Source organism: Apteryx rowi, unplaced genomic scaffold (genome assembly GCF_003343035.1).
Source record: "Apteryx rowi isolate R43461 unplaced genomic scaffold, aptRow1 scaffold_408, whole genome shotgun sequence".
Lineage (NCBI taxonomy): Eukaryota > Metazoa > Chordata > Aves > Apterygiformes > Apterygidae > Apteryx > Apteryx rowi.
Genome location: NW_020450606.1, coordinates 669,254 through 692,790, shown reverse-complemented (window position 1 = coordinate 692,790; position 23,537 = coordinate 669,254). Strand labels below are relative to the sequence as shown.

The 23,537-nt window shown below is 35.5% G+C and overlaps 1 protein-coding gene across 12 annotated transcripts in view; it reads right to left on the bottom strand.

The window, feature by feature from the left end:
* Positions 1-23,537, bottom strand: part of QKI (QKI, KH domain containing RNA binding) — a 170,516-nt gene that overhangs the window by 47,026 nt on the left and 99,953 nt on the right. For 11 of the 12 annotated variants that reach the window (XM_026075622.1, XM_026075624.1, XM_026075628.1 and 8 more), the window contains one exon: positions 9,274-9,417. The exons of the other annotated variant lie outside the window; for it this stretch is intronic. In XM_026075622.1, the coding sequence (XP_025931407.1) occupies positions 9,274-9,417 (144 nt within the window). The remainder of the gene's footprint in view (positions 1-9,273; positions 9,418-23,537) is intronic. 12 annotated transcript variants of the gene reach the window in all.

Below are 23,537 nucleotides of genomic sequence, written 5' to 3'. Positions count from 1 at the left end.
ACAACAAAATGACTACTCTTTATACTATGTCTCCCCAAGAACCACAACCCTACAATTAGCATTTCTTCCACTTAGGTATGAGGCTGTGATTTCCAAAAAAAAGCTTTGGTACCCAAGATAAATAAAATTACACTAGAATTAAGACATTAATGTATAATGTTAAATTTAAAAAAAAGTCCTAAATTAAATTCATAAAATTCACTGAGAAGTGAAAGTACAATTATTCTGAGCAGCCACTGAGGACAAAAATATGAAGTAGAATGGGAAACTAAAAGACCAACTGTTACTAGAATGGAAGGATAAGGACAATAATACACAGGTAGTTTGCTGTAGCTTTTCTTTTGTCATCTTTATCAAGACGAATAGGCAAAGAGAATCATAGCTTCATCATATGCTCCTTGCATAAAGGGACAACTACTTTAACCAGATTCTATATAAAAGACCCCAGCCTACAAATCCTATTCCAGGGCTGTCAAGACAAAGAAAAGGAACATAAAGAAGAATACGGGCAGTAAAAATACCTGAAAACAAAGGAAACAAGGAAGAAGGTGGGATAAAGAATGAGAAAAGATATGGATACTACAAAATGAATTGCCACAATAAATCCATGTCACATTTTCTTCCACAGCAAAGTCTTTCAAAACCAAATAGATGAAGCACATTTCTGAAATATAGACAAAACCTATGCAGAACCTTAGAGCTCTTAGTCAATGAATAATCTTGCTTTGGAAGGGCACATGTCTGCTGAGTTTCAAGCAATGGAGCTTCTTCACTTCTCTTTGGGAAGGGCCATTTTACTATAAACTTCCCAAGATCTTTTTCAGAAATTGCATTCAACATTTTCTTTCAATTTATCCATCTGTAACACCTTAAAGAAATGGATAGAGAGGAAGGTGGCATACACGTCCTAGAAATATTTTGGGGGAAGGAGGAAAATGGGGAAAAGAGGGTATTCAGAGGTAAACATATTTAAGCATAATAAACTGATTTTCCTAGGTTCTATAAACCATCAACAAAGATGGCTGGAGGATGACTCAGAGCAACAGCTAGATTAAGGTACTTAGAAGTTACTGTTGGAGAAGCTTCTTTCTCCTTTTAATATAAAACAAGCTTACAGGGACAAGAATCCTGTGCCTCAGTTTGTACCATTACTTTTTGATTTGACTACATGTCAACCACTACATGTCCAAATCTGTAAGAAACATCAGTCGAAATCTATGCAATGCACAGATCCACTGAGTGCAAAGATGGGGAGAGCTGCTTCAAACTTGCAGCTGGGCTGAGTTAGTCTGTTAACAGTCAATGCTAGCCAAAGCTCAGAAATTTAACACTGCAGTAGCATATCGAGTACAATACATGAACACTTCATATGTAATCTACTATAAGAGAGTCTTGCCCTCATCTTTAAAACTCAAGACTTGTACAACACAGTAAATTTTCAGGGGAAGATGACTATTAAAATGCATGCCAGAATTTACTTAAGGGCTGCTCAACACAACCCATTTTTTATTACCTAATCTTGTGAACTATTGAAATTACCAGTACTGGAGACTACTAGGCTGTCTTTCGTTTTCCACTGTCATATTCTGGTACGCAAAGTATCTGATTATTTTGCTCTCATCTGCAGCTGACCATACTCAACATGAAGTTCTACAATAGTATAAATATATTTAAGGCTGGTCTGCTGCAATCCCGTTCTTCCCCATTTCCATCTTCCCATTCCATCAACTGTGCCAGCACTAAAACAAATCTGACTCTACAGCAAGTCAGCTAATCCAAGGTTAAGCTCCCTAAATGGGCTCACTACATGATCAGATGAAGGCCAGTAATGCAAAACAGGAAACAAGATCAACAAATCATCAGGAACAGCAGGATTGGCGGCCCTTAGTTCAAACTATCATGGAAACATTAAGTTTCCTTATGCTACTAAAAATAATATATTATCACCTCTTGTCCACATCAAAAAGTTTACCACATGCTATTCAGCAGTCACTCCCAAGAAGTTTTGCTGCTTCATTATCTTCGCTACAGAGCTTCTCTTTTCATCATTTACATGATATTCCCTGTAAGAGGCTTGTATCTGAATTTATAAAACAGATGCAAGGTAGGATTTTCCTAAAAGCTTTTAAAGACAGCAGTGTCCTTTTTCTGCCACTACATCACTTACTATTCATTTTCGTAACTCTAACTGAACAAGTAGCAAACAACGAATTGCACAGCATGACCAACATTTCAACAGGGAGACTGTAGAAGGCTGCACTATATTCTCATTTGTGGGGAAAAAAAAAAAAAAAAACAAAACAGCACACCATGCAGGAATGAGTTAGAAAGAGCTATTCAGGGAAGTAAAACTTACATGTGGAATGTATTGGGGTTTTTAAATAGCTAAGATGAACGAAATCTTTATTTTCCTAATATAAATTATATTTCAAGCTATTGCCCGCTACAGCTGCAGGACAACAAATAATGTGAAGCATTACTATAAAATCCACATTTTCTTAAGTTAGAGCACAATTAAAATTCTTTCCACTATAACAGTTCAGTTTTTAGTAAGAAATTTGGCACACAATATAGCCAAGGTAAAAACAAAAGACACTTTTCAGTATTAATGTAAAAGTTGAAAATAAGCCACAACTCAAATTTACACTTGTAAGGGAATTACTAGTAATTTAATTTTTTTTTAAATCTAATAGAATTTGTTTAAAGGCAGTCTTTGGGGAAAAAAGGGTGCTTTTAACTTATTTAGCTGAAAAACAAATCCTGCCAATATTATTGCCCCTTCATTCTCTCCCACTATAAACATATTACTTAAAACATGCATTTTTTTCTATTTAGGAGTGACTAAAAATAGAAACACCATCACAAGTAACATCTCTAGTAACAGGAAGGTCAGTTAGCCTTACTTACCAAGTACTTGCATACCAAGCATGACTATAATGAATGTTCCAAACTGTAAAAACATTCAGTATACAACACATTAAATCAGATGAAACACACTATAATGTCATTTTCTGCTGCCGCTTTGGTAAGAGTACAGCTAGCATTTGGAAGAAGAAAGTCCAAAAGTAAAATCCTTGTATGTTAACGGAGCCGCCATGGAAAGGACCCACTTTAGCAAGACAAGCTGTTCAGTGTAACCATGAAATGCTTGTACTGTGTTTCTCTAACATCTCTTTACAAAATTGATGCAAAAGAATTCACAGAAGAGACTGTTTTCCCTTTAACACCAATATTTATGTTTAACCATTAGGCCATATCTGTTTATTTTAGCTGGGTCTACGTTACATCTTCATACAACACCTTTGCTGACATTTTTGTTGGCATACTACATTTCAAGACACTCCATGATCATAAGGAAGACTACCAAATGTTCTCAAAGTCCATGAAGATTATAGTGAATAGTTTATTTTACTTTTTTATTCAATGCTTTTTCTTCACAGCAAAAAGATGGCTAACATTATCTTCAAGGAGAAAATCCAATCCTACTCTTTCTCCAGATTTCCTTCCACCACTTCCTTTATTCTTAATTCCATTACCTATTACTACATAGAATATGACACTCCTTGTTTTATAAACATTGGGTATGTTATCTGTTTTAATCTTTCTGACTTCAAAATAATTCTTGAAAAGTTTTTCTGCAGTCCTATCTTTTGTCACAGCTTATTCTGAAGGCATCCATCATCAGCACAAGCATTCCTCCTTTTTTCCATGATCTAGACTTCAGCTGCAACTTTGTGAGGCTGTTCTTATTGCATCCCAATCAGAATTGAAATACAAAATCTTACAATGTCAAGTTGTTAATTTTCTCTGAAAACAGCCTATGTTTCTTATCATGCCATCCTGGTTAACATTTCTTCAAAGCACTCTGCTTGCTGCTCCCATTTTTACTTTTCTACTAGTGCCTTTCTCTACTTAACTGTACCAGAAGCCCAGGCCAAAGTAAACTCACCCGACAGAAAACCCTAACTCCAGATGATTCTGTCACTTCTTTCAGCAACAGCTTCAGCCTTTGGGCAATTTTATTCAGGTATATGCACAGTTGTTCTCATTCTGGTTTTTACTACTCTATCATTTGTTAAGTATAGCTATTTTCTCTCTGCTGTTTATGAAGGTGTTTAGAGGAGCTAGTTATGCTTTATTTCTTCTATTTCACTGTTTCACAAATTCATACTTATCTACTCTTCAGAATGGCTTGCTGGAAATCAACTAAGTCACAGCAGCAACCATGATATGGTTAAAGGACAGTAACAACAGTTAATCCAACATTCTTTACTTCAGTTTGGTATTTCTGCTTTATATTTGAGGCTTTGTAGCTTTCCAAGGTTTTTTTTCTTGAAATTTGACCCTAGGATTGACAAAGTTAAAGTTACTTGCAACTTCAGCTCCTTCAGCTTCCATATGGGAAGAATTATCCAGTTTTCCCTCTACTGTTAAATGGTTTATTAGTTTTTGAGAATTTGGAGCTGTACACGAATTTGTTACAGATCTTCATGTGGGAACTGTGTTCTAGTAACTGCTTAATTTTACATCCTCTCCTTACTCAACTATTAAATTCCTCAACTAAACACTGCAGAATCTATTACTAAGCAGGATGATATACTTGGGAATACTATCAAAGGCTGATAGCAATTGTTGTCTGATGATTAAAATTGCTATAAGATACACAAAACTGACAACATCAGTTGTTTGTTGATTCCCATCTACTTTTCAAGTCATAATTAATGTTTACAAGCAACAATCATCTCACCATCTCCTATATATCACATGGTTTTATTTCTGTTTGAATGACTTCTTTTTAAATGAATCCTTGCCATTGACATTCATCTACTCTAAGAATTTTGAGATTATGAAATTGATAAATTAATATAAATCTGTGAAGTTTTGTTATTGTAAACATCATCTATAAGCATGCTTTCAATGATACGATATTATGAGAAATATCTAGTGATATTGTCACAGTATTTATTTTAATTAAGCACAATGAATTTTTCCCTTAAACAATGATACTTTTTCCCCATACCATATGGCTAAATTTAAAGATATTCAAGACTGAAAAGTCTAGTCTAGTAAATGTAGTCACTTTTACAGACAAGAACCAAATGTACTAACAAAATTACACAATCTTCTACTGCAACTTTATTCCTGCCTATTACAATCTTAAGATACCATTATCATAGTAGCAAATGATGTATACAATTTAAGAGGGAACATCATCCATTAATACTATTTTACTGTTGTCTTCCAACAAGATAGAAACAGCAACTAGCTAGAATTACAGCTGCCTCTACCCAGGAACGGTGAGACAAAAGATTTGAAAAACACTGATTCCAGATCAAACAAGTGTTAAGTAAAGCCACAAATACGATCCTTTCCTCAGAGGGGAAGGATGTGGAGTCAAAGGGGAAAGGAGGAAAAAGTATTGCATGCAGATTCCTTATGTCATAGATCCCTCAGCCTATAGAAAGACAGTATAAAGGTGAAATAGTGACTAGATACCTGAACATGTGTATAACAAAAGGAGTATCTAGAAAATAGATTCAGCTAGCAGCACACCCTCAGTCAATACATCTTAGAACATGTAGAAGACTCTCACATTTCTACAGTAGAGCAGCTCAGCCCTACTGCCCAGTACCTTGAAGAATAATTCCAAATCTTTAACAATAACATACCAGTGTAATTCAGGATGTTATATTTAACAATCACATAAGTCCCCTTACACAGGCTCTGCACTTTTTATTACATTCTGCAATATACAATACAGAACCACTTTTGTCTCAAGAGAACTGCCTGTCTTTACTGAACTCTAGCGAATAACAAATAAAATGTTAAAACTCTAACAGTGAAGACAGGAGAGATCAATACCATGTAGGATTCACTTTAGAAAGAGGCATGAGGAAGGTGCAATTCAATGTGATCCCGAAAACCTACAGACTGCTTTCTTCTTTCTATTTTTCTTAGGAGAAAAACATGAAAGAGCAGTATCATACAATCTTGCAGGTCCAGATACTGACCAATAGCTCAGTGAACTATGGGAAGAGGAAAGAATTAATTTCATAGAACTTGAAACAAAGCCACAATAAATAACAAGTTTCATACCAAAGAAATGTTAATTAAAAAATTTAGGAATTCAGCCTTTCTGCTTGAGAAAAATGGCTTGCTCAGTCAGTCTGCCTCAAGCTGTCCTTTTTCTTTCTAAAGATAAACTGTACAACTATATCACCATCTTGGTAAAAATCCTAGATCAAATGAAAGGGGAAATGAATAAATTCACATCCACAAGAAAAAAAAAAAAMCAAACCACATACTAATGATCCTAATTAGTGAAGATGAGAAGAAACACACTATGCTACTGAAATAGCCTCTCTCCACCTATCTTCACATGGAAATCCATTTTAGAAATATGCCTATTTGTGCACTGCTGTTATAAAATGTAGCTAGATCCTTTAATATGTTGACCAGAAAAATTACTGTCTGTTCCAATAAATTAATAATTCATTCCTATATCTAGCACTAGCTAGCTTTTCTGAAGTGTATCTGAGAAAAAAAGGATATTGCCACTATATGGCAAGAATTAGACTGAATTTTCTCTCATATGAAATTCCTATTTTTTTTGTCAAGTTGGACGGAAAGAACAGCAACAATGACAGAAATAAATACCTTTTATGAATTTTAAATTTCTCACATATATTTGGAAAACAGTAATAGTTGCAAATATTCTACTATGTGAAAGAGAATTTCCAACTTTCCATTTATACATGTTAAAATATCTTGGGAATCTTCCCATACCCCCAATTTCTCCCACCATGAAGTTAGCTAGGATTCCCCCCTGCCCCCACCTTTCCCTGATTACTTAAATGTTTTTGATTTCTTGTATGAAACATTTTCCCCACCTTTATATCCTAAAACAGAATTTTTCAACCTTCCAAATTGCCTGAAACCAGAATTTGATTAAACAGGTGCTTTTTATTTACTAATTAAAGAGACACACTAGGTAGTACAAAAACAAACTTACCTATATATTAATTCATCAGTGTGCAACTACATATGCCTATCCCTATGAAGTATGATTTTCAGCAATGASAACCAATAAAGCTGTAACTCCGTTGCATATATACTAGAAATGGCCTGAATCTGTTATGCCTACACAAAATATAGAAACATGTTAATGAAATGAATTGACAGAAAATGTGTTTTTCAAGAGATGCTATTTTTGAACAACAGTTAGCCCTGATTTTTCTTCCCTCCTAAAGGGAAAAAAATACCTTGTATTCTGGGTTACGGAGTTCCCCCAACTGATCCGAAAATAAGGCAGAGCATGTTTCAAGACAAGAAGTTGGCTGACACTATCACAATGAAAAACTACTCCTGTATTCACTTTTTTTTTTTTTTTTTTTTTTTAGAGGCTCAAACCATCTAACCACACACACCCCAGTTCCAGAAACCAGACATATCACAAACCTACACTGAATAGACATCAAGTACTTTGGACATATTGGGTTTTATGATCTATCAGATCATCTCCAGAACAACCCTTCAGTCATCACACATTCAGCAACAGAAGCGAGGTTGCAGAAGAACCATGGGAAGCTTGAAAACAAGTAATTGCATATTGCAGGGTGGATATCTTTTAAAAACTTACTTGCTACACAGGGACTAGAGAACTGAGCCTAAGGGTTTCAGTTCTGCCCATATGAAAAATATTCTTTTCTTCTTGCCATTTCTAATCTTGATAAGACAACCCTAATGTGCTCAGGATCTCTTTTATATGTATACATTCTGAAGATCTACTTTCTGTTGTGGTCTATCTCCTTTCACAGGAGCTGACAATGTGCAAAGTGAAAAGGTGTACATTATATCTTTTTCTTATCTGCAACTTAATATTCCACCACATTTTGTTAATTCAAAAATTAAGTCTCTCCCCTCATCCTTGGTAACTTCTTAAAACATGTCGTATATTGCAACATTTCTTTGGATCCCACGGTTCTGAACAAATTTGTTTATATCAGCATATGTCACCACAAATTTTGTCGCAGCCAGCCTCTACTAGCATTCACTAAGAAAGCACCCAAAATCACTAGCTCATTTAAATACCAACTGCTACTTTCTTTCAGGAGCTAAACTTAATTTTTCCTCAGAATATGGAAAATATTTCCTCCACTGAGAAAGATGTAAATTTATTTTTATTGTTTTATAATGGCACAAAAGTGGTAAAAATCAAGATGCAAATTAATGTCATGGAATGCAGCATAAAGCCATGCCGAGTCCCTTTGCTTTGAATGAGAATATAGTGAGAATAGTAGTGCTGTGAGTGAGAATAGTAGATGAAAGAGACTGGCTTTCATGGGGTAAAATTCTGGTCTCTTGAAAAGGCTCCTAAGTTGGCTGGCTGGGAACAAGTCAGTTTATATTAGCAGGCAACAGGAAAAAAAAAAAAATCATCTTACCAAATACACTAGCCACACAACAAGTCTTTAATAACATCACTTAAGACCTCATCCTACTAGTTCTATTCAAGATTGAATTTCATCTCAGGATTTTTTCAGTTCTTACAAGAACATAATCAGTACACTCTTAAGATAAAGCATGTTCCAAAAACCGAAACAAACAAGTTTATATATACATATATGTGCACACACACATATATATGCACACACACACGCATATATATTATATATATGCATACACACACACACACRTATATAAATGAACCTATTGCTACTAAAAACACAAGTTAGTTTTACTATGTTTATTCTTCCCCAATACAGTGATAGCAATGCTTTTTTGATACCATCCTCCTGAGGGGATTTGTTCTTTTTGGAAGGAGTTTAGCACGAGGACCTAAGAAAACATGCCTTCTTTCCTTAAAGTATCAGAATCATCTCAAAAAGAAACATAAAAGCATGTCACTTTTCCCTAGCCTTAAAGGAAAGCACCCTTTTACTGAAAGAAGGTGAGAAAGCCAATGTTTCTAACAGTCAGCACTGCCTTTTAAAGGTGATGAGAACTCCTTGTATCTACCTCTAAGAGGCAGAAAAATCAACATTTCTTAAAAGTATTCTTCTAATCTGAGAAATAATTCTACCAAGGATAAGACACTTTAACAATCACCACAATATTACAAAAAATAATAGATTGATATAATATATATGTTAATACAATAACTTGAATTTCATAATGCTGCCATGCAGGCTTACTCTTATTACTGCATTATTAATTATATTTCAGAAGTAACTCCTGGAAACGTAAATCAAAGACTTGCATACAAATACTTACTGCAGGTATCAGCAACTTTTTAACTTCTTCAACAGCCCTCTTAAGTTTTATTTCTGCTCTGTTTTGAGCATCCTCCACAGTGATAAGTACATGTAAATCTTCATTCAGGTGTTCCCAGTTGGGCTTGCCTCGGTTCTGTTCTTCCTAATAGATAAATAAACAAACAAACAAATAACCAAACATGGAAACTATGTAACATTGTTACATTCCATATAAAACAATTAAATAAACAGTAGACAAACTCCATACCATGAATTTGAGAGCTGCATTTTCAGCAGGAGATGGGAAAAGTCTTCTTGATACTATGGAGGTAGAGTTTTGTTTTATTGTGTTATTTAATGAGTACTTAGGTTTCAAAATATCTTTTATCTTTTATAAAACGTTTTGGGGGGTTTGTGTGTATGTTTTTTGGAATCTCATTCTTTTTTAGAATAGCTGCAAAACAAGTGTGATTTCTTAAAGTACCTTCTCCCACAGAACAGAGGAACAAGAACAAGACTACCAAGTACTACAGAAACACTGCTATTCTTTGGAGTCATTCAGGGACTTAACAGATGAAACATTGTTGGTAAAGCAACCTAATAGTTTCAAGAAAAGTGAAATGGTCACCATATAGAAATTCCATCTGAATCACTCCAAAGGACAGCAACAGAGAGCAACAATTCGTCAGTGTTTAAGAACTTCATTTCAAATACTCATGGGGAAAATCTTCAAAATCTACCATTAAAAAAAGGAATGTTAGTTATAATTTTCAAAATAGAGCTAGATATACTGAATGAAAGTTAGAGAGGAGGAAGAGGTGACAAGACTTTAATACTGGCCACAGTATACCAAATAAAATGACAGTCACCATTACATAGGTACCCCCTTGCACCAATGGCATCAATAATCCCAAAGATAGATCTTAACACTACTTTTAGAGAAAGAGAGCAAGTGCTAAAAAAACACTTTTAAAAGTAAATGATCTAAATTCTAATTTTAATTAACAGATATAGGTATATTCAAGTAATACATTCAAGTATTCATTCTTCCAAAAATGAGATGATGAACACAAGACGGAGGACACTTTCCATCTCCGTTTTCATTAAACAGTGAGTAAAGCTGGGTAAGTTTCCCACAAATGTAATTAAAAAACAATTAAGGGTAAAAGCTTTGGAAAAAATAAAACTTCAGTAAAGAGAAAAGTTAATTACTACAACCTTTGAAATCAAGTAAAGGCCCAAATAAAGAGAAACACCTCTTTAAAATCATTGAGCTAAACTTAAAATATGGGACATAACAAAGGAGCCTCCTACTTATAAATCAGGTGGTTCTGGCTTACCACAATTCACATTTATAAAAATTAAGACAAGCTAAGTTAATTGTAAATGTGGCTTTTTCCCCGAATTTCATTAAAATTCTTCCAGGAAATCACACACACACACACAGAGGAAATATTGAAAGATTTAATGCCAACAAATACATGAAGTACTTCGTATTCATAAATACCAGAGGGAGCACTGTTTCTTAGAATGTTCTATCTTTAATTCAGCTTTTTTAAGTCTGAAATGTTTTGTGGAATAGGCAAGGATAAAGATGGAATAAAAAAAAAAAAGGAATCATGAAAGGTATATGGAAAATTTATCTGAAGGAATCAGTACTCGGAAGGAGATTTCTTTTTACTGTTGTACACACATGCTAGTCCAAGAGCATAATCTGAAAATGAAAGCAATTATTTCTTCTGACACATGCTATCAGCTACTGTGAGTTTTAAGAACAATGCCATTTAAACTAGTTTTAAAGACGTTATCTCAGGTAACTTTCTAGACAATACTGGCTTAAAAAATATCTCTGTTAATTTCAGAAGCTGAAAAAAGGGGAAAAAAAAAGAAAGAAAAAATAACTTTCATTTATAAAACAGAACCTGACACAAAGTGTAGCTGAATTATAATGTGCTCTCTGCTGTAATTTAATCTTTGATGGAAATATCTACCACAAGGCATTTGCAGCTTATTTCACTCAATCACGATCAAAACTGCACTATTACTATTTAAACAATTCAATCTTTTTTTCTTTTTTCTTTTTTTAAAGGATAAACAGGAGTGAGTTATTTTCTGTTGGGATAACGACAAACTGTTTCAGTATGAGGTCGTACAAAGTATTATTTTAAATGTATGATAAATCAGATCACGTTCCTAAACCAACAGAGGGTAGTGCAAAGAACATGCTGCTATTTCTTACACGGAGTCGTGGCAAGCTGCCATAAAGGCAGAATGGGAAAGGTATGGGTTACTACCATGTCAGATACATGATAACCTGCACCACAGGACCATTAAAACATGTCAGAGCAAGAAGGACAAATGGCAAGGAGAGTTGTCTCCAAATAAAATGGCCAGTTGTGTTCCTGAAAAGGAGGGAATGTCTAAATGCAGCTTTTGCTCCCCACAGCATAAGCGGCGGAAGGCTTGCAGGCACTGCAAACCCACCCACCCATCGGGGCCTGCTCGGTTCCCTCTGGCGCTCTCACAATGGAAATAACACCGTGCAAAGTCTCAACAACCAGTGCTTCCTCAAGCAGCAACAATATGCTGTATTTATGGACAGAGAAAATTACTTTTTTTTGTTATATAAAATGAGGTAGTCTATCTCTCTGTAATTACGTTAATCTCAAATTTTTAAATGCGTAATCTCAAATGCAGGTGTCTGTGGTTCAAATTATTTTGTTGCACCATGTGTTTTTTCTTTTTTTAAGTTGTATGCAAGACAATATACGGATGATACTGTACATTTAACCACAAAAAAACCTTTAGATTCTTTATTCGCAAAGAAATATACACACCTTTATTTTTCAGTGGCAAATATTGCATGTAATGTCAATAATCACATGAACCACCTGTTCAGACCTCAAACAGTCACACAAATATTTATCTGTAAGATAACTGAATAATGACAGTTACTTCTCTTCTATGATCACAAAGTGTCCTAGTATTTAAATGGAAGTCTTATTGCTATTGAGAGGATAATTTCTTAACTCAACTCAGATAAGACTGAAAGAAAGAGTAAGAAGAAAGGAAGCCCATACAATGTATTTTGAAAGCAAAAATTAGTCAAAAAATATGGGAACACAGATGGGAACAGACTTCAAATTTCTTCTGTTCTATCTTAGTATACTTGTGCTTGGAATTTCTCCACTGATTCCCTCCTGTCCCATAAGGTTGCGTTCTTTGTGGGTTGAGTTAATATATATATATTTTTAAAGAAACTTAATATGGCTTATTAAAAAAAAGCTAGTGAAAAGTTATGCCAATACGTTTAGTTTTACCAAAAGCAGACAATTGAAATATCCACTAGGTCATTTATTTCAACAAAGTTGGATGCAAAACACATTACAGGGCTAGGCTGATGGGAGGAGAGAGAAATAATCTGCCACCTCTTGCAGTTAAGAACTGCAGTCTCTTACGCCGCCTCTTTTCCTCCTAAATTCTGAGAATGTGGTTTGGGAAGCATATTTCCTTCCAAGTAAAATCATTACTTAAGAGATGCTACTCCTCTTTGTGCAACAAGTCTTTAAAAAGTCTTCCCAGTCCTGCTTTATATAGAAAAGGCTGAAGAGGTTGTAAATTAAATACATTTGGAACTAAACTTGGAAGGTGTCCTCCTTAAGGTTCGTGAAATATGGGACAAGTTTGAGGCTTTAAGGCTTGGGGTTGTTTTTAAACCGTTTTGGAGAAAATGGTGGAAAGATGGGCAAGAGAGAATGACTAGGAGTAACTTGCTGGGCAACTTTATAGAAAACAAAACAAAACAAACAACCTACAAACTGTGGCTATCTTGAAGTGAATTTCAGCTAAGACAAACCTGCTGACTTTACCGACTCGCTAGGAAGGAATGGCTAGAGATCGCCCAGCTCAAAGCAGGGTCACCTAGAGCAGGGTGCTCAGGGCTGTGTCGAGGCTGGTTTTGAGTATCTCCAAGGATGGAGACTTCACAGCCTCTCTGGGCAACCTGTTCCAGTGTTCAGTCACTTTTACAGTAAAGAAGKTTTTTTTTATGTTCAGAGTTTTCAGATGTTTCAGAGTTTTTTCTGTACAGAATTTCTTGTATTTCAGTTTGGGCCCATTGCCTCTTGCCCTTCACTATCACTGCAGAGCAATCCAGCCAGGCTGCCAGCTATACCTAGAGAAAAGTCCGTCAGGAGTACCAGTAATTGCCTTGCAAGTTACTTTTGGACAGAATACACTGGCGAGCAGAGCAGGGAGGGCACACAGGTCAAAGAAAGAAATGGCAAAAAAAGACCACAAAACTGAACAAAAGGTTTGGGAAAAAATAAATTCAATTGCATATATTCAAAATTACATAATATACACAAGTAGTAATTTAACAGCATGAAGTTTTGCTGTATCCCAGAGATTGTTTATGCAAGAATTATACAGGAAAAATGGATGCAGTGAAGATGCAGAAAATTACTGAGTAAAATGATTTATGCCACAACCTTGAGGAACAACAGTATTAGAAAAGCTTAACTACAACCAAACTATCTTGTCTGCTAAATTAAAGAACATTAAGAGCAATATAACTGGCAGATGAAATTTCACTGTGCTGCTTGTTTGGCAGAAGTTTCAGTATCCTTAAATATGGCCTAATTCTGTAAACAGATTTTGCTTTCATTCAGTTGCCTGTGTGTGTACAATCATTATCCTCAGGGTACATATAAAATAATGAACTTGATGAAACTGTTCCACTTCTACCTCACCATTAAGGTCATTAGATCAAGTAGTAATAATTCATTCTTTCTACAACTACTTGAAATCCAACTGCATAAGATATTATTACAAAAAATGCCTCAACTACTGACTCGGTAAGAAAGAGACAGCAGTTTACTATCAGTATATGCAACAGATGACGGAAAACTCAGTACAGCCCTAACCTCAACTATAGCTATTATTTCTTGCCTCTCCTCTACCCTTCCACTAATTTTCAAAGAATTTTAAACCCAAAGAAGTGCCTATCTAATCAAGCTTGATTGAAATTGTAAAAAAAGATGCAAAAACTGAGAAGGTGAAAGTGAAATATATTTTGAGGCTCAAGATCACAGAGGTATTTTACCAAGAACTTCTTAAAAACCTCATACTTATTTATTCTCACAACAAGGCCTTAAGACCTTCATATTATGGCCCACTGACTATGAGTAAGTTGAAGAAATAAAAAATAAATAAATAAAGCTTGTGAAGTAGAATCTAGTCATTACCAGCTGTTAAAATGTCATTAATAGAAAGTGAAATAAATACCGAATATAAATACTGTACAGATATCTATTTATACACAGGCAACTGAACATTAGTTAAAGAACAAAGAAAGAATGAACCTAATCAGAAAGGAAGAGTTTTCCACGAGGCATTTTTTCAGAAACCTGTGGCTCACAGTACAAAAAAGTGCAACTTCCATCCTATGCGCTTTTTCCACTAAAACTTATACAAATTCCAATACTCTTGGCCATTAGAAAACACAAACACTTCTTACAAGTTAGTAGAAACTGCACAGACCTTTTAAAGAAATAAAGATGTTCACTCCAGGAAATGTTTAAAGACCATATCTTAGTATTCTCAGTCATCTTAAAGTGATAGATCATTAAAATATGTTTTCATTAACCTATTACAACAAGCCATTTTTCCTATTGACTGACAAAAAGAACACAAAAACTGAGTAAAATGGAAGAATGTTTTCATGTAATGTCAAACTAAATGCTAAAATTGAAAGGTGGCAAAATAGTTAAACCATGTAAGGATTTAATTCAAGTACTTTTTAATAACTTAAATTAAAATTTTCTCTAAATTGTTGCTCCCAACTTTCCATGGGTCACGCTGATCTTACAATGTTGAACACTATAACTGCTCTTTCTGCCAACCTGATCTATAGAACTTCGTTTTAAAGTTTTCAAAGCTTCTGTTTCAGGGATATCGCCTACAACAAAATCCATGTAAAAGAGGGAAGATTTCTAACACATTGTGCAATAAACCAATTAGTTGGAAATGTCAGACATACAAATAACCTCATGTCAGCTGATACTCATGAGTGCACTAGCCCCCAGCAAAACAAAAGTTACTTGCATCTTCTTTCACCATTGTCTTATAGTGTCGCCAGTTGTGTGACCAAGCTAAACGGCCTCAAAAAGTCCCAGCTCCCTTGGCCCTACAGCTTTTACGACTCCACTGGCGCTGCCTCCAGCACATGCCAGCCTTTCAGTGAGCCGAGTAAACCCGCTGACACAGCAAAACCAATCCCTGGGGGGGTTGGTTTTTCCTCTCTCTCTTTTGTTGGGCAAGTGAATTGAGTAAGATCATGGAGGGCAAAGAGTGCCAACGCAAGGTCAATACTATAAAGGGGGAAGGGGGGAGAGTTTGGTGAGGGCCCAGCTTTTAACAGTTAACTGCCACTTAGAGACTGGCTTATGATGTTCTATGAAACCATATTCTAAATGAAATCTAATTAGGTATGTATCAGGGACAGAACGCAGGTATTGTTATTAGTTGACATGAAAAAACTTGTTCAAACACGTAAGAACTAGGTATTAAATCCTAGTCTCCACCAATAATAATTACTAATACAAATATGGAAGTATTATTACAAATATGGGAGTCCACCAGATACAGTTCACTCTTTTGATTATTGCCAGTGAAACTGAGTAAGTGCTGACAGGATTGGTTTAAAAACTCCCACACGCCACACCACTGCTTTTATGCATCTATCCATGCAATATAGTCCCAACATTAATATTTCTATAAAAGTTGTTACTTTAGAAGTAGCCTGCAAACAAAATAGATGCTTATCTAAGCAGCAAAATTACAGAGGTTTTTATCAGATGAAACTCCAAGACAGCCCTGTAAAAAAACAGTCTAAAATGATGCACTAATTACATATCTGTTTGAACAACAGAAGTAATTTTAAAACATGTAGCATCAGAACACACTGATTGTCCTAACCCCTGCTGATAAACTGCTTTAATTATGCAGTTACAGTCAGGCAAATTAACATAGACTTTTGCTCCTACTGAGCTTCTAATGGTGGCAGTTCACAAGCAGAAAGCTGCCAAAAAAATAATGTAACAAAAGAAATGCTGAAGGAGGAGCACCTGGTCAGGGAGAAGGCTGTAGCTTAGTTTACATTTAAAAATTTTATTGAAGTTTTCTTCTATGAAAGCAACAAATCAGTTGTTTAAATTAATGCAGACACATGCTTCCTCCTTACATGAATGTCAAATAAGTTAATGTGATTCAGTGTGTCTTTAATTATCCATTATTATTGTATGCTAGGGCCCCTTCAAGACACTTCCAGATTAAAAAGCCGTATCTTCTATTTCACAAAAAACTAGCCAGTTGCTGTCACTGTGTCAAACACAAAGCCCTGTACCTAGAAAGAGCTGTTCTGAAAAGTCARATGGCCTGAAACAATCTAATGAATAAATACACAGAATGAGGTTCTGTACTAGGCCACTCACAGGCTCGGCAGACGTCACACTCAAGAAACCTCAAACCTAGTGTACTACCCCCAGTTCGGAGCTCTCCTGGGGTCAGAGTGGTTCCCTACCTACACAAAACACCACACTGGATCTTTCTAAAGTTGTGGCTTCACAACACAGCGGAGCTGACCCAACATGGCTGGCCTGCTGATAAAAGAGGAAGCCCCAGCCGCCTCCTGGGCGGCACCCTCCTCCCACTTCCCCTGAGCCACGTTTTTACAGCTGTACACTGAACTGCTTCTTTGCCCAAGTGAAACTGGGCAAAATCAGTATATCTCAAGGATTTTCTTCTTGCAGATTTTTCTCCAAAGTTGTGCCAGCATGAAATGCTTTATGGGACAAGCTGTACTATCAAGTGCTATGGCAACTCTCGACAGTACTGCATCCTGGTAAAATAACTGTTGCTGTACTTAAGACACAGTTTTATGTTACAGCTCAGCCAATATAAAGCTGCCACTGAAATAAGTAGGAATTTTGTCATCTTATTTCATAGAGTTTGTCCTATGGATCTTTCATGCTGCTCCAGTATTTCACTTGCCTTAGGAGGCTGAAATGATCACAAATGTTAGACCATAACAGGCCATTTTAATCCAGTACAAGTCTGGGGAAAAGGGGACCTGTCTGTCCATTTTTTAAACTCCTGACTTTTTACTTTCTCTTATGCTTGCAGAATTGTTTCTTTCAAGTCTACACTGTGAGATGGATCATCTCCCTGGTCCACCTAACCATGCAGCTGCATAAATATTAGCAACAACAAAACACGCCCACAGACAGGGATTACTCCGTGCTACTGTCAACATAAAGGAAGGATGGAAAGGTTCAAGTACAGGATGGCAATGAATACATAGGAAAACCTCCTTTTCTAGATGCAGCACAGCTGCAGATCAGCTTAAGCAGACTCTGAAACACCACCCTCAGTCAGGGAAAGCAGTCACTCATCTTGTCACCAGTTAATTTAGGACACAATTGGTTATTGACAATAACATCATTATTCAGCAACTATCCTCCAGTGTCCAACCTCCCTCCCCCCCAAAAAGCAATCCACAACACTGACACTACTAGCAGCGTGCCTAAAAAGTCTGTCCACACGTCTGTACTCTGACACTCTCCAGGTCTCCTGAAAGCAGGACAACAAAAAGGCAGCATGTTACATTGCTAGAGCTTATCATAATTGAAGCTGAAATGTTCTTGTTCATTCTTGGATACTTTCAAGAACAAATAGTTCACTTAAGAATTGAAAAAGTTAAGATGGGTATAAAGATTCTTCACAGAAACTACAGCTAGTTTTAGTTGTACAACTATTGACCATTTGCATATACAGTCTTATTAAAGAGGAGTCACTTAGCTCTTCACTGCTTTATGGGCTTGCTTATTTATAGACTTGGAAGACTGAATATATCATACAAATAGCAGTTTAAAATTCAAACAACTACAACAGACACACAAAGTTTTGTCCAATCAGTAATGGTTACTGAACAGCTGGATGGTAACATGACTGTGGTTCTTTTTATTCATATGCAAGTCACTTAAAGCCAACTAAGTATACTACATTTCCTGAAGCTTATTATGAAAGCATTTCCTCCAATTGCTGCAACGATTTTTGTTACTGTACATGAGAGGCAAAACATTTTAACTACAGAGAGAAGGTGACCACCTTTAAAAGAATCTCAGAACTAAAATGACATCAACAGCGCAAGACCCTCAAAAATTTTTAAAAAATAGTGGCACCAAATATTTAGGGTGATACCAGCAAGCAATTATCATCACAGAATTATGAGAGTAACATAGGAATAGCTACTAGAAAGCATAAATAATAATAAAAGCACCAATCAGGCAATAATAAAACCTTACCTTTGACAGAGATTTCATGCAAGAACAAGAGCCAGGAATCTTCATAAGGTCTACTACAGACTTCACTATTGAGAACTTGCAAGGGAAACAGCGCTTACAAGACCACAAAGTGGGTACAGAGACACCTCTATATTACTGACCATTACCTCTGTGAACACACACAGCCGGATTATTTTAAGCTAACATTGCAAGTGACAAAAAGTCTAATTTCCCTGGAAGAGACTTATTAAGTTTAGATGAATGTCCATAATATTTTGCTCTAGAAATGGCGTCACCCTGCATGTACTTTTTCTGCTTTTTAATACCTGTTATAGGCTTCAATCAATACAGCTTTAACCGAAGAATGAAGATAAGTAGTAAATATCATTTTGATATTGTGTTGAATTATTTTCATTGATTCCACTTCATTTTTCTGATGAAAGCAAGAAGTTTTGTATGCATCTATATCCTCAGTGAATAAATGAGAATTTAGTACATGAAATGCACAAAACTATTTAAGAAACACACACAACCATTTAAGGATCACAGCATAAACACAATACTGGATATATCTGTTAGAGAGATGAGTGCAATTGTTAATACCGATATTTAAAATTACCCTGAAGTGTCAAACTTTACCTACTCAGAGGAGTTGGCTGTTTCCCCAACTCTGGGCCTACAGGTAAGGGTTTTAACATTTTAACTTTACTAATATTCTTAAAGAAGTAAACTCAATGGGGGGACAGAATTACACTGAAATCTAATTTTATTCCAACACAGAAAAGGGGATAAATAGCACAAGGCACCTTCACAATACTATAACTATTTTCACATATTGACCACCATTAATGTAATGATGTCAATAAAAATATCAAATTCCCTTTATAAGCATATTCTTCAAAGAATCCTGAAATCAGGAAATACAGAAATAGCCCATTTATTACTTATGACTGAAATCCACTCATTAGCAGTCACTAATGAAACTAACAGTMCAGGTACACAGAGCTTATCTTTAAAATAACCTGCATCTGCTCTAACATCACTTCTGTGTAAACCTAGCTAGCTCTAAGTTTATGCATATTATTGATCAGTATGAAGGCAATGCTGCTATTCAACTTTTAGATGAGAAAGGGAAACAGATATGAGTACCTTTCATTTACCTTAATACCAAGCAACACCAATATAACATGCACTTTTATATACATACTAAGGAAACTACTCAGTTTACAAAGTCTTAACATATTTCAGAAGTTTTATTTTACTAATCATTAACAGGATGTTAAAAACAAAACAGAAAATACATCCAGAATCACTATATAAAACTGGTCTGTCCCCCTACCCCTAAGGTATTTTTAAGATAGAATACATTATTAACAGCAAGGTTTACTATAGAATATCAGATATTAGATTTACTCTTCAAGTATATACAGATTCCTGCTGTATCTCAGTTTTTAGTAAGCATTACTCTAGTTATATGTTATATTTTAATTTATCATTGTATTTTTGCTCAAGAGGAAGATTAGTACACCAAGCTACTAGCCTTGGTGCAGGGGATTTTCTGCACAGGGCTGTTACTTAGTTACTCTGTCTTCATTTGAAGATGTATAATTTGGAGAATTATCACCACAATGTTCCTGAAAAGCTCATGAAAAAGTCCCAGCCAAAATTCATAAACAGAAGTGTTAAGCTTCGTTTTGATGCTTCTAAGCATCAAGCTATCAGACTGATTGATAAAATCTCTGCTTAACTTTTACCTATGCTACTGTATTCCTCCAGTCAACTTACCAAGGTGCCTAAAACTCTGCTACAGTGCACGCTGAAAGGCAAAATAATCTCGATTAAACTGAAAGTCTGATGCCTATTTTTCATCTTGTATTCTCAAACTAGGAGAGTTGTAAGTAGTAACATCTAAAAGGGCTTAATCTGATGCACTTTCTAAAACTAACTCAAGGCACAGCAGCAAAAGTTGCAGCTTCAGAGAAGTTCAGTATAACCAGTCCAGTGGCTGGAACGCTTGTCCAGGAAATGACAATCAACATTCTCATGCCTCCCTAGCCAAAAATGCACCAACATTGCCATCCTGGTGTTTTAGGAGTGTCCTAACATCAGGCCAAAGACATATAACAAGCCATTTTCTACTTCTATTAAGATGGCAGATCATTGGCCAAGAGGTGAGGAAAAAACCCCAAGGATGCACAGATTGCAGGGGGCATCTGTTGCCCAGTGATAAAGGAAGCCAGAAGGAGGAGGGTTCCTGTTCTTTTATCTAGGACTCCGAGGCTTTTTGCAATACTGACTGATTGGGTAAAACATAAACAGCACTTTGAACAGAACCTTTATTTCCAGCTCCAAGCTGAGGCCCTTAGTTTTCTCTTTATCCACTCATATGGAACTTGTACTTTCATCTGTGTAACCAACACATGAGGTGGAAAGTGTCCCTCATCAGCACCTGTGGTTTAATGATTAGGGAACTTATATGGCACACCAGAGCAATGGTTCTGCTTCGTTTCCAAATAACTGCTCTGTTATTTAAAGAAAAGTGCTACTACTATTCCTCACATGAATTTAAGGGGGGGGGGGGAAGTCAGCTAGTTGTTTCCTCAGTTTTCTAGCCCATAGAGTATAGTTTTCTGAATATTTCTTTAGAGACTTTTGGATAGTTTGAAAAGTCTGCTCTTGACTGCAATTTGGACACTATCATTCACAGCACATTGAGTTAGAACACTGCAGTCATCAATGCAGTACTGCTTCCTAGTAGTTGTAGAAGTAAAAAATTTAAAAACAAATTCTATTTTTGTATTCAACAGAGAACATGATCAACTTTTACATCCTAAGTACAATTTTATACATTTTTGAAACATTTTTTCTTCTTCTTCTTTTGAAGTATCATCATTCAACATTCACTAACAACTACCCAAATAATTACAACATTTGCCTTTACTGAACTTCGGCCATTTTTATTTTTCTAATCCATGCTGTATTTCCTCTTTGTCCTCCTGGGATTTGGTTGTTGCTTTACCTAGAAAAACATCTGGTCACTGCATGATCACTTCCCTCAATAATTTGCACTCAATGCTAAACCGATCAGTTGCCCAGTTAAGTTAATTCTCAGACAAACATGTTAGCTCCAACTCTTCTATGACACCCTCATGTACAAATGATGTTCAAACGACAACATAAAACTGCACTTTTCTTCAGGTGCTGTTCATGCTCTAAGCATGAATTCCAGCAATTTTTACTCATTCACGTTAAAATTCTAAGAAACAGACTAAGCAATATTAATTCATGTATAATTTGTGAAATTGGATTTTTTTTTTTTTAATTTAAAAGTCAATGACTGACCATTTTTTACCTCAGGCTGAATTTACAGAACAGTTAGAGAAGAAAAGGAGGAGAGAGAAATACAGAAAGAAAAACTGAAATTGCCAGCTCACCTTTTGGAGTCATCAGAATAGAGATGCATACACCCTGCACTTCATGCCAACATAACATCCATGTTTTTTACTTTCATAATTTAAATTTGCCCATCACTTCCAGAGCCCAGTAACTAAACCTCAGTTTCAAAAATCCAACCACTTTGCTTTTGTTGTTTCCTTGAATATGAGACATTGAAGAAAGAAAAAAGCCATCAAGAAAAAAAATAAAATCATATTTAGCTACCATTATAGTAGCTTCTGCAGTCTCCTAAATCAACAGATATTCCTCTGCATAAATCATGGTAAAGGGCTTAAGGGAGTATATTGCAAAGACAATTTTATAAAATGACAATATAGTCATGTCAACTCATCATTTGCTTTTAATAACAAAATAATTATAGGCTTTTCAAAAAGAGAACTATTTTTCCCCAGTTTATATTGTAAATGTTAACAGCATGAAAGAGCTGAGTATCTGATTATTCACTTCCTTAACATGGTTTTAGGAACCATCTTAACATTCAGTAAAAAAAAAAAAAAAAAAAAAAAAAAAGTGAAATTTCACTGACTCCAAATATTTGCACAAAAGTATATAAAGCTATAGCTATAGAAGACCCTCATTTTTAACAGAAACTCAAATTGGGCATATTAACATAATATCAGCGTGTCAAGCAAATTGAAAAGCAAAATACCACCTTTAACATGCAATGTAATAGCCAAGTTTCAGATATGGTCATAAACCTCTGCACAGAATTACTTTCAGAACTGCCAGCTAGACTGAAGAAATCAGCAAGAACACTCTCTCTCCTTTTCCCAAAAAACAAAAACAAAACAAAAAAGAACAGATTAGTAGCTTTTGATATGCACACAAAAGTTTTAAGTGATCTCTGTCCAAGAACATAAACAGTTACTACGGCTTCTTTAAATCAGATTTGTAATGAATGATTTCACATTAATGTGATCAGCTTTATTTTAAGATATTATGATCTTTAGGTTTTTACTATTTGTAAAAACCACAGAAATAAGACTTGGGAGTCAAAAGAAAGACACCTCTGTAGTAATTAAGCTTCCAATAACTTCCTGACACTATTTATCAAAYTGTAATTATCATACATTGCTTTGTCTGTGTTTGAAATCACAAATAAACTGTTCTYGCTCAACAAAATCTCAAAATTAAAGAAGAGATAAAACAAATGTCAATCACCCTCATTTCCTTAGATCAGCCAGGGGGATTGAATGGGGAAAGGGTAGAGAAAGGAGAGTAACTTTAAGACTTTAATACTTCAACTTGTGTCACTTTGCCAATAATACTTTACTGCTTGGCTACAAGAATGGCAGCCAAACCCTGGAAAGATGTTGTGTATTGAAAAAGCAAAGCCTCTTTTATTGCCAGGGCAAGGTTGACGTGATTGTGCTACAGGTTTTGGGCTAAAGCTCTAGTATCTTATGCATTTATCCTGAACATAAAGATCTATTCCCAAGCAGTGTAAGCTGTCAAAACTCACAGTTAACTTTAAGAACATAAT